The sequence below is a fragment of the Cicer arietinum genome, chromosome 6, assembly GCF_000331145.2.
Source record: "Cicer arietinum cultivar CDC Frontier isolate Library 1 chromosome 6, Cicar.CDCFrontier_v2.0, whole genome shotgun sequence".
NCBI classification, from domain to species: Eukaryota; Viridiplantae; Streptophyta; class Magnoliopsida; order Fabales; family Fabaceae; genus Cicer; species Cicer arietinum.
In genome coordinates this window covers 35,289,659-35,301,932 of record NC_021165.2, presented here as the reverse complement: position 1 = coordinate 35,301,932, position 12,274 = coordinate 35,289,659, and the positions used below count along the sequence as shown (strand labels likewise).

The 12,274-nt window shown below is 32.4% G+C and overlaps 1 protein-coding gene across 1 annotated transcript; it reads left to right on the top strand.

Annotated features, from left to right (window-relative positions):
* Positions 1 to 6,498: 6,498 nt before the first annotated feature.
* On the top strand, positions 6,499 to 11,082 carry LOC140920928 (uncharacterized). Its single transcript, XM_073370256.1, has 5 exons — positions 6,499 to 6,706; positions 6,801 to 6,977; positions 7,079 to 7,189; positions 10,566 to 10,661; positions 10,751 to 11,082. Exons 1-4 carry the CDS (start codon positions 6,546 to 6,548, stop codon positions 10,618 to 10,620), a joined length of 504 nt encoding a protein of 167 aa, XP_073226357.1. The 5' UTR covers positions 6,499 to 6,545; the 3' UTR covers positions 10,621 to 10,661; positions 10,751 to 11,082.
* The last annotated feature ends 1,192 nt before the right edge of the window (positions 11,083 to 12,274 follow it).

Here is a 12,274-nt window from a genome sequence, read left to right as displayed (position 1 = left end):
CAAACGGAGAAGTCGGGTATTTTAGAGAGAAATTGGGGTTGTTAAAATTCTGGAAAATTATGTTTAATGGACTAGTTAAATGAATGAAATAACATACTCAAATTTGGGCGAAAATGGAGAAAGTTTTCTGGACAGTTATCGAACACTGGTGCCAAACGATAGGTTGTTGTTGCGTTTCCACTTTGGTTTCAAAGTTGCCCGTCCAATTCCTTTTTTTTTTTTGTTGTTGTTTTATTTTATTAACAATTAGGGTTCACACATGGTTAAAACTCATTGATCCCTTTATTTATTTTTAAATAAAACCAATAATTAATAAAACTAATGTTTTAACATTTTTTTAAACATAATTTAATTACTAAATATTGCTAATATTTCCAAACTAATATTTTATAAAATAAAGTAATAAATCGTTTAAAATATATTAATAATCAAAACCTTCATATTCAAAATAATCACCCTAATGGTACTTTTTTTTCTTCTTAATACTCACATTAAAATACTATCATAATTAGAGAATATTCAAAATTATAAAATTAATAAGTATAAAATCAACACTTTATATTAAATACTAAATATATATATAATCAGAATATCATAATAAGTATATAAAAATAAAGAAAATCAAACACAATATTACCACTATCTAATGATAATTAAATAAATATATTTAAGTACACATTTTATAATAGCCAGACGCATAAAAGAATGATATATTAATTGGGTGTGCGTATATACTCGTAAATCGTATATAATATTTATTATTTATATCGCTCATGTAATATAGTATATATAAAACTAGCACATCATAAAAATTACTTATATAACAGAAATTAATCACAAAGTTTATTAACATATATTTTATAATAATTTTAACATCAAATTAATTATTTAAAATCCTATTTAATTAATAAAATAGTTTATCATAAAATTTTGGGTGTTACATTGTTCGGCACAATTCATGATTTTCCAGCATATGGTAATTTATCAGGATATAGCATTAAAGGTCAGTGTGCATGTTCTATATGTAAAGAAAGTACAAATTGGATGCGGTTGAAACATTGTAAGAAGAATGTATTTCTTGGACATCGTAGATTTTTACCTTATAGTCATCAGTATCGTGGGTGGAGAAATGCATTCAATGGAAAATCAAAGGAAGATAGAGCTCCTGTAACACCGACTGGATATCAAATACTTGAAAAAGTACAAGGTTTGACCAATAAATTTGGCAAACCTTTTGCGGGAGAGCTGGTCAAAACTGAGTGGAAGAAAAAGTCAATTTTCTTTGGATTGCCATATTGGAAGTCATTGTATATAAGACATTTCCTCGATGTGATGCATATTGAAAAAAATGTATTTGACAGTGTTATTGGTACGTTATTTAGTGTTCCAAGAAAGTCTAAGGATGACATCAATGCAAGATTGGACTTGGTCGATATGGGAATAAGAAATGAATTGGGTCTCGTAAAGAAAGGAAATCACACATATCTACCTCCAGCCGCTCATACTCTATCTAGAAAGGAAAAAATTATTTTATGTAAATTTCTACACGAAGTTAAAGTTCCAGAAGGATACTCTTCGAACATTAAAAATTTGGTTTGTATGAAAGACCTCAAGTTAAAAGGTTTGAAGACCCATGATTGTCATATTCTAATGGAACATTTGCTACCAATAGGTATATGTTCCATATTACCTAAAAAAGTTCGACGAGCCATAACTAAATTATGCTTCTTCTTCAGGGAAATTTGTAGTAAAGTGATCGATCCTCAGAAATGACCAACATTTTAGAGGGAAATTGTTGTTACTTTGTGTGAGCTTGAAATGTATTTCCCACTCTCGTTTTTTGATATAATGGTTCACCTTACTGCCCATATTGTATAGGAGACACAACTTTGTGGGCCAACTTATATGAATTGGATATATCTGATAGAACGATATATGAAAATATTAAAAGGGTACGTAAAAAGTAGAAGTCGACCAGAAGGTTGTATTGCTGAACGATACATTGTCGAAGAAGCTGCTGAATTTTGTTATGAATATCTGTCCAATATTGAATCCATAGGGCTTCCCATGTCTCGTCATTCGGGAAGAATATCAGGAAAAAGGATAATTGGAAATAGACCAATGACTATATCAAGGATAGAATGGGAGCAGACACAATTGTATGTTCTGCACAATGATGATGAGGTTCAACCGTATGTTACAATGCACATGGATCAGTTATCTAGTTTGAACATGAATAAGAATCAAAATTGGATAACTCGAAGCACAATCGAAGTTTTATAACATGGTTAAAAAATCACATAAAGTCAAAGTTTGATGTAGACCCCAGATCAATTTCACAAAGACTGAGGTGGTTAGAAAATGGTCTGAGTTTACATGTCTTTTCTTACACCGGCTATGTAATTAACGGCTACACATTTTATACCAAAGAACAAGATGATCAAACCACTATACGAAATAGCGGTGTCACTCTCGTAGCTGAAGCGATGCATATATCAAGTGCAAAAGACAAAACCCAATATATGTAAATCTATCATATTTTGGAGTTATCGAGCGCATATGGGAGTTAGACTACACAATATTTTGTGTTCCCATATTTGGTTGCAAGTGGGTCGATAATAATAATGGCGTTCGGATTGATGAATCAGGGTTCTTGTTTGTCAATTTTAATATGGTGGGATACAAATATGAGCCTTTTATTTTAGTGTCGCAAGCTCAACAAGTGTTTTATGTCACTGATCCTGCTGATGATAAATAGTATGTTGTCTTATCGACCAATAAAATAAGTGATGATAACAATAATGATGAAGATGTTGGTAATGATCTTTTCTTTGCAACATCACAACCACATGAAATTGATTCAACTGATGATGGTTTATATCTTAGAGATGATCATGATGAGGGAATTTGGATTAATCCATCGTTTCCTATCGTTAATGGACAAATAAATGTGAATCCCACCTGGAAAAGAAGAAGGGCGTCTTAATGTGTTTAATTGTTTTATATAAGTCATGTAATCTGAACCGAGTTCATGTAATTTTATTGTTTGATCTGCCAGAATTGAGCATTTTAATATTTAACTTGAATTGTATTTGATTTTCTGCTTATATTTAACTTGATCTTAGTGTTTTATACTAAGTTCATGTAATTTAAGTGTTTGACCTGCCAGAACTGATTTTCTACTTATATTGAACTTGAAAAAGCTTTGTTTGAGTACTGAGAATTTTTCTTGAACTTTAATTGATCATCCCAATATGATTTGATCATGTAATTTAGCATTGATATATATATATATATATATATATATATATACTAATTATTTGGAAGAACATAAACTTTGTACGTTTACAGCGCTTTTGTCAATAAGCGCTATAAAAAGCCTTTAAAATAAATAAGGAGGTCACATAGCGCTTGCACATAATAAAACAAAGAAGTCTTTTAAAGCGCTTCGTGGAAAAGCGTTGTAAAAGGGTCACATAGCGCTTGCACATAATAAAACAAAGAAGCCTTTTAAAGCGCTTTGTGGAAAAGCGCTGTAAAAGGGTCACATAGCGCTTGCACATAATAAAACAAAGAAGCCTTTTAAAGCGCTTTGTGGAAAAGCGCTGTAAAAGGGTCACATAGCGCTTGCACATAATAAAACAAAGAAGCCTTTTAAAGCGCTTTTGTGGAATAGCGCTGTAAAAGGGTCACATAGCGCTTGCACATAATAAAACAAAGAAGCCTCTTAAAGCGCTTTGTGGAAAAGCGTTGTAAAAGGCTTTTAAAAAAATAAAATAAGGAGGTCTTTTACAGCGTTTTTTCAAAAAAGCGTTGTAGTAGAGTTTTATATATAACGGTAAACCACTTCAGTTTCCTCTTCATTACGTAAAATTCATATACGCTTGTTTCCTCCTCCTCTTCATTCTCCTTCTCATTGCGAACCCTACGAACAATATTGCATTGTTACTAACTCTCATTACGTAAACTTCATACGTTTGTTTCCTCTTCATTCTCCTTGTCATTGCGAACCATCTTTGTTTCTGCGAACCCTACTCTCCATTACGTAAACTTCATACGCCCGTTTCTGCGAACCCTACTCTCCTACGAACCATTCGTAATTCTGCGTTGTTCTTCTTTGTTCGTATTTCTGCACCGTAACCCTACTGTTCTTCTATTTTTTAGGTATTGTATTTATTAGTTTTTTGTTTCACTAAAATGCATGTTGAACTTATACTGCTACGTACTTAGACTACTGCATGTTGAACTTGTTGAAGTTATATTGAGCTGCATGTTGAACTTGTTGTAGATAAATGGATACCAACAAGGATTTAGATCGTCAAAATGAGGAAGTTGTCAACACTAAGACTTATGAAAATGAAGTCAAACGTGGTGCAACCATCATGCAAAATGTCATAAAAGCAAGGAGTAGTGGCATAAAATTTGAGGTATACTATACTTTGCTGTTTATTTTTTTATCTTTTTTGAAAGCATGTACTTACTATATGAGTTTATTAGGTTGGATGGAATGAGAGTGGCCAACCAATTGACCCGAACAGTTCCATGTTTGTAAGTTATATTGGAGCTGTTGTCCGTCAGAATATCCCTATCACAATTGACGATTGGAGAGATAAGGCGTTGAAGGATGCGAAAGATATAATGTGGACTGATATACAAGTAACTTTTTTGATCCACTTTTTTGTTACTTATAATTTTTTCCATTGAAATACTTTACTCAAACTATATCTTTATTTTGTTTGCAGACTGCTTTTGCTGTTGACGAGGTGAGAAAGACTTACATGTTGAGAGTTGCCAGGAAAATACACCGGGGTTTTAGATCTCACCTCTCAAAGTGCTATATAAAAGATCGTGAAGGAAATATGAATGATGAAGCTCCAAAAATATATAAACATTATATATCAAATGAAGAATAGAGCGCATTTGTAGCAAAACGTTCAGACCCCGCGTTTGTGGTAAATGATTAATTTATTAGCATTTGTGTTTTATTATTCATATTCATAGCGTATTTTAAATTTTTATACGATTGTTATTTTTTTATATAGAATATAAGTAAGGCAAATCGCGAGAGGGCAAAAAATCCGACGCACCCATACAAAAAATCTCGTATGCGATATGCACGTCTAAAGCAGAAAACTTGTTAGTAATTAAACACCACTTTTATATAATGTAGTACATTATAAACTATAATTTATAATTAATATTTTGTTTATGATCTTAACGAATAGCTACAAGACACCCAATCCGATCAACCGTTGGGTCGTCATATCTTGTGGAAGGAAGCTCGTGTAAATAAAGATGGAGTGGTTGATAACGAAAATGTTCAAAAAGTAATAGAACTTTGTGTAAGTATATTATCACTTTAATATTTTTTAATAATGTATTTTAAAAATGATATTGAACTTATCTTTTTAATCCTACATGTATTTTAGGAGAATCACGAACAAAGTTCGGAAAATCAAGAGAACAACAAAGCTAGTTGCAGGGACATTCTCGGTAAAGTGTTCAATGTTCCTGAATATTCCGGTCACGTAAGGGGAAAGGATTTGGCGTAACTCCTAAAAACTATTTTTCACAAGAGAAGCGCCAAAATCCATTTAATTAGGTAGTATTAGAGAAGCTCAAATTCCTATCAGAGCAACTGGCACTCTTGGTGAAGACAAATAAAGAAAAGAACTTCCGGATCAGCTCCAACATGAAATACAAATGGAGAGTGAAAACGCGAGTTGTAACATTGGTCTCAAAAGTCTTCCCGAGGTAATTAATTACTTAATAAAATAAGAAATTCATTCAACTTAATTGTTTCACATACTTATGTATTAACCATTGACTTAGGGTGTCACTCCTTGCGTGTTGTACTTATCCTCCCCTACTCATCACAAGGTCGGAAAAGAAACATTGTACAATACTTTGGGAGAAGTATTGCACAACACAGCGATTCCTGCGGGCCATGTCAAAGTATCACCAGTTATTGCTTTGGAACCAAATGCATCGTTGCCTATACCGGAAGTGATGCATATATGAAGTATTTGGGCGAAGCAATTGGTAGTTATGTGGCATGACCCACACATCTTGTTGCCCTTGACAATGTATGTTTAATTAATTGAAATGTATGCTTAATTGATATGTATATTTAATTGCACGATATATGATTATGATTGATTATACTTAATTGCTGATTTTTTTTTTCTGTTTAATTTCACATTTATTTAGATTCAAACAAAGTCTAAAGGGAATGATAACAATATTCCCAGAAACGAGTCAGTCACATCGCCGGAAAAGGTTTGTCACATTTATTCTGTAAGGTTTGTCATTTTTTCAGATTCAATAAACTAACAAACTAATTAACCTCATTTTTTCAGATTCAATCCAATAAATCACCCGCACAGCAAACCAGCTGCCGCACCACAATTGGATTTTCGTGGTAAAAATAAAGTCGGCAAACTTCAAAAATTGGAGGGTAATAAAGCTGACAAACTTCAAAAGCTAGAGGGTAATAAAGCTGCCAAAGTTGCTGCTAAAAATTTGGATTGGAAAATAAGTCAGTCATGCCTTGCTTGATGTGGTCGTGTCTTGACATACAGGTAAAAACGAATTGGGGCAGCAACAATGATTCACACATCATAAGCATGGATAAAGCTATATTCGGAGATGAGTATGAAGGACTACTTGAAAAAGAGCACATATACGAACTTCTCAACCATAAGGAGTTGAGTGCTACTGTCATCAGCTTATACATTGGGTAAAAATTACTTTTAATTGCATTTATTGGTAATTAATCTAATTTGAAATTTTCATTGAAGGTTTTTGTATGAGAAGTTGGTGTGCACACGCAGATTGTCAAATAGATTTTCATTCTTGTCTTCGCATAAGCTTTCGATGTTTAAACTCGATCTAGTGAATGTAAAGAAATACGTTGTAGATATCCTATTAGGAAATAGAGAGAAAGATAAGTTGTTCCTTGCACCATATAATTCAGGGTACGTAATTATATATTCTTTATTATATCTTTTTTAATTTATGAGATCTTAATTTATTAGTTGTGTAAACAAAATTGCCAACCAAATTTTTGTTGTTGTAGGGCACATTGGGTGCTATTTGCAATCAATGCGACATCTGAAGTTATATACTATTTAGATCCCTTGCACGACAATTACAACAATCACTCCGATATAAAAACTATGTTCGACATGTAAGTAATATTCATTTATTTCTTACATATATAAATAATGTGTTTGTTAATGCTATAATAATCACATTTATTTATTTGATAGTACTTTACAAGTTTTTTGAGCTCAAAGAGGTGCTACAGTGTCGAAGCAAAAGTCGAATAACATTGTAACACCCCGTTTTTCAAAGCGAGGGTATATTTTTTTTTCTAAAAGTAATTAAAAGCGAACAAAGAAATAAATCAGGAAATGCTTTTGGATAAATAATTGAGTCATTATAATTTACGCAGCGGAAAAGTTTCTCCAATTATAAATCCAAAACATTTACATAACATCAAATGGTACATGGAACCCATCCAAAGATGATATCAAACTGATAATATTTGTATAAGTACAGTTTTCCAAACTAAAAATACTTCAAACCAAAAAGAAGGACCCCTAGTCCCTATACATCATCCTAATCTGATCATCCTACCAAAAAGCTATACACCCTGAGTAATCTCCACGCGCCCCGTGAGATCCTCCTAACGTAACTGCAGTCAAGCGTTCCCATCTCCATTCCTGTCCGTAGGGTACGAACCGGTAGGGCCGTCCTGACTCTCATCTGAGGGCAAAGCCCAGATTTCCACAATAGTTGTAAAGGGTCACCAACCAGAAAATAACAGTTAACACATAGCAATTAAGTTTTTGAATGCTCAAAACAACTTTTCAACTAAGCATGCACCTTAACAGGATTTTCAATATGCGAAAAGTTCATACAATACATTGCTTTTTGAAATGCTCAAAACAACTTTTCAACTAAGCATGCACCTTAACAGGATTTTCAATATGCGAAAAGTTCATACAATACATTGCCAATTAAAATGAAGGTAAAATGCAGTTCTCGATCTCCTAATTAACACATAATAAAACAAGACATGGATAAGTCAATGAGAAATCAATCATCTAACTCAAACTGAGGATGTTCATTGAGCCAATCGATTGGGCAATCGATTGGGGTAAAGGTTTTTAACGAAAATAGAATCCTGGGCTGAATCAATCGATTTGGCAATCGATTGACAGGATAACGGAGCCCCTGACTTAATACCAATCGATTTCCAAATCGATTTCCTGAAGGTTTTTAGTGAAATTTTGAACTCTGGCTTGATTCAATCGATTGGGCAATCGATTGACAGGATAGCTGAGCCCCTGACTTAATGGCCAATCGATTTCCAAATCGATTTGGTCGAATATGGATGAGTCCCTGACTTAGGCCCAATCGATTGGGCAATCGATTTCGTAAATGATTTTCGAAAAACTGATTACAAAATCGATTGGCTAATCGATTTTGTTCATTTGGCCAAGCCCCTGACTTCCATCCAATCGATTGGGAAATCGATTTACCTGTGTATTCTTTCAAAAATTCATAAACTAACTCAATCACATTCATGCATAATCCCAATTCTTAACACTTAACACTGATAACACAATTACTACGACATCATGGATTTCGAAATGGTATTGCAATCAAACATGTTATCACCAAATTCCAAAACATAACACTTAGCATTTATAACACATTACTACACAAACAAAATGAACCAACAGTTCACAAATCAACAGGGTGTAGTCTCTCGCGGACAAACACAATTCCCTCAGGAACGTAAGTCGTAAACGTACTACCTATCACGGGTCCGTACCGTTTACCGAGGTGCCACCTATCCCGGGTCAGCACAACTTACCAAAACATACACGAGTAAACGAGACATTAAGAGATTCCCCATTCTTAATTCTCATCTAACTTAAACCAGGGCGTAGTCTCTCACGGACAAACCCCTGCGCAGTCTCTCACGGACAAACGCAATTCCCGCAGGAACGTAAGTCGTAAACGTACTACCTATCACGGGTCCGTACTGTTTACCGAGGTGCCACCTATCCCGGGTCAGCACAACTTACCAAACACAATTCCCTCAGGAACGTAAGTCGTAAACGTACTACCTATCACGGGTCCGTACTGTTTACCGAGGTGCCACCCATCCCGGGTCAGCACGACTTACCAAACGTAAATCGTAAACGTACTGCCTATCACGGGCCCGTACTGTTTACCAAGGTGCCACCTATCCCGGGTCAGCACGATTTACCGAAACACACATAAAAAAGCGAGACATTAAGAGATTCCCCATTCTTAATTCTCATTTAACTTAACGATTTTCAAGACAAAACATTCAGTAAATAAGTCATTAAGAGATTCCCCATTCTTAATACTCATTTACTGAAACGATTTTCAAAAACGAACATTAAGTAACCGAGACATTAAGAGATTCCCCATTCTCAACGCCCAGTTAACTTAAACAATTTTCCAAACAAAATAATAAGTAACCGAGACATTAAGAGATTCCCCATTCTTAACGCCCAGTTAACTTAAACAATTTTCCAAACAAAATAATAAGTAACCGAGACATTAAGAGATTCCCCATTCTTAACGCCCAGTTAACTTAAACGGTTTTCAAAACAAAATGTTAAGTAACCGAGACATTAAGAGATTCCCCCTCCTTAACGTCCAGTTAACTTAAACGGTTTTCAAAACAAAATATTAAGTAACCGAGACATTAAGAGATTCCCCATTCTTAACGCCCAGTTAACTTAAACGATTTTTCTTTAAAACAAAATATTAAGTAACCGAGACATTAAGAGATTCCCCCTCCTTAACGTCCAGTTAACTTAAACGGTTTTCAAAACAAAATATTAAGTAACCGAGACATTAAGAGATTCCCCATTCTTAACGCCCATCTAACTCACACCCAACCTTGGGTCACTAGCTTTGAAGAAAAGGAAGCAACGAAAACGAAAAATGGAGAAGGATGGATTTTCTGGGTTGCTTGCGTGAAGCTCAGAGGAAGGAGATGGAAATTTTGAAATTTCCTTCCTTTCTTTTTCTTTCCTTTGTTTTTCCTTTCTTCCTTTTTCCTTCCTTCCTTTATATACTATTTCCTTTTCCTTTTCCTTCCTTCTAGTTTTCCTTTCTTTTTCCCTCCAAACAAACATATAAAAATATAATAAATATAACTTAACAAATATCTCAAAATCTAGATATTTATTAAATTACCGTTTCACCCGAAACGCCTTAAATTCTCCGTAAAGTATTTACCGCAGTTAAATTCAATTTATTTATCGACGAGAAATTCTAATTGGCATCGAAATATCTTTTTGATTATAAAACTCCAAAATATTATTAACTTTGGCTTAAAAGCCTCCGAGTCAAAATCCAAAATATACCAAAAATACATAAAAGGGTACTTTAAAATTATGGGTCTTACAAACATCACATGGATTCCAATAAAGGTTTGAAATATATGCTTTTAAAATTTCATTTACAATCAATGCACAAATATTTATTGACTTATATGTTTTATTTTATAGTGTCCTCGTCAAACTAACGACATCGACTGTGGGTACTATATATTGCGATTCATGAAGGAGATTGTTGATATGAATCAAACTGTAATCCCAGAAACGGTACGGTATTTTCATTATTTGATTTTCATATATAAACTATGTATATATTTGATTCTAACTTATTTATATTCAATTTTTATATCGCACAGTACTATGACAATTCCAGTTCAACATACTCTGAAAGAGATCTAATTGAAATAAAGGAAGATTGGTGTCAGTATGTGATTGAAATGAAAATTATTTGATTTGCTGGGAAATGACATATTGCAAGAGATAGTTATATGAATATATGGTAGTTCTGTTCTGTGTAGTTCTGATAGTTATATGCATATGAATAGGGAACGTTTGAAAAGTTGTGAATATTTAGTTATATGAATATGTATATAGTTCTGTGCTGTTGTCAATATGTGAATATGTATATGAATATGTTGTGAACTGATTGTGTAAATATGTAAAGTTATAAAGTTAAATTATAAAGTTATATAGTTATGTTGTTGTGTACTGATTGTGAAATGATAGTGTGAACTGATTCTGGATGAAAATGATTTTGGAAAAAAAAATTAAAAGACAGCGCTTTCTAAAAAAATGCCATAAAAAACAAAAAATACTTTTCAAAAATTCCATTTACAGCGTTTTTTAATAAAACTAAAATAAGAATGCACCTTTTACAGCGCTTTCTTCAAACAGCGCCGTAATAGGTGCATAATAATGCATCTATTGAATTCACCTTTTACAACAGTTTTTCAAAAAGTGTTGTAAATTGAGTATAACAAGCGTGCAATATATCTACCTATTTTATAGCGCTTTTTTATTTTAAAAAACGCTGTTGTATCTTTTTACAGCGTTAGATACTACAACGCTTATTTTTTTGAAAAAACGCTGTAAAATAGGTTTTTTCGCGCAGTGTTTTTTTACTTTAGACTTTTACTTTTATTAAAAAGAAAATTTATTAAAGTTCAAGTGTATTTTTTATTGATATTTTTTCTTACAAAACTATATCTTGTAAATAATTCTTGTTCATATCTTTTTGTAAAAAATTTATATCTTGTAGATAAAACTTGATTAAATCTTGTAAATAATTGATATCTTCTTGTAGGTAAATCTTCATCAAATTTTTTTGTAAATAATTCATTTCTTTTTGTGATAAATCTTGATCAAATCTTCTTTAAATAATTCATATCTTCTTGTATATAAATCTTGATTAATTCTTCTTGTAAGTAATTCATAACGCTTTGTAGATAAATCTTGATAAAATCTTCTTGTAAATAATTCATATCTTCTTGTATATAAATCTTGATTAATTCTTCTTGTAAATAATTCATAACTTTTTGTAGATAAATCTTGATCAAATCTTCTTGTAAATAATTCATATTTTCTTGTGATAAATCTTGATCAAATCTTCTTATATATAATTTATATTTTCTTATAGATAAATCTTGATCAAATCTTCTTGTAAATAATTCATATCTTCTTGATAATAAGATCTTGATCATATCTTTTTCAAATCTTGACCATATCATCTTTTCAACTTAGTCAAATATTTTTTTAAATTATAAATATGAATCAAATCTTATTTTAGATTGTCTTCAAAAACACAAATCTTAATAAAAAAAACCCAAAACTAAATATAAATATATATAATCAAAAGCATATTTCGTGTAATATTAGTATTT

What these genes read in the sequence shown, in the direction of transcription:
- LOC140920928 (XM_073370256.1), top strand. Translation starts at nt 6,546, where the DNA reads ATGCCTTGCTTGATGTGGTCGTGTCTTGACATACAGGTAAAAACGAAT. An exon ending in CTTGCACCATATAATTCAGG is followed by an intron (nt 6,978 to 7,078) that starts GTACGTAATTAT and finishes TTGTTGTTGTAG; the next exon opens with GGCACATTGGGTGCTATTTG. An exon ending in ATAAAAACTATGTTCGACAT is followed by an intron (nt 7,190 to 10,565) that starts GTAAGTAATATT and finishes TTTATTTTATAG; the next exon opens with TGTCCTCGTCAAACTAACGA.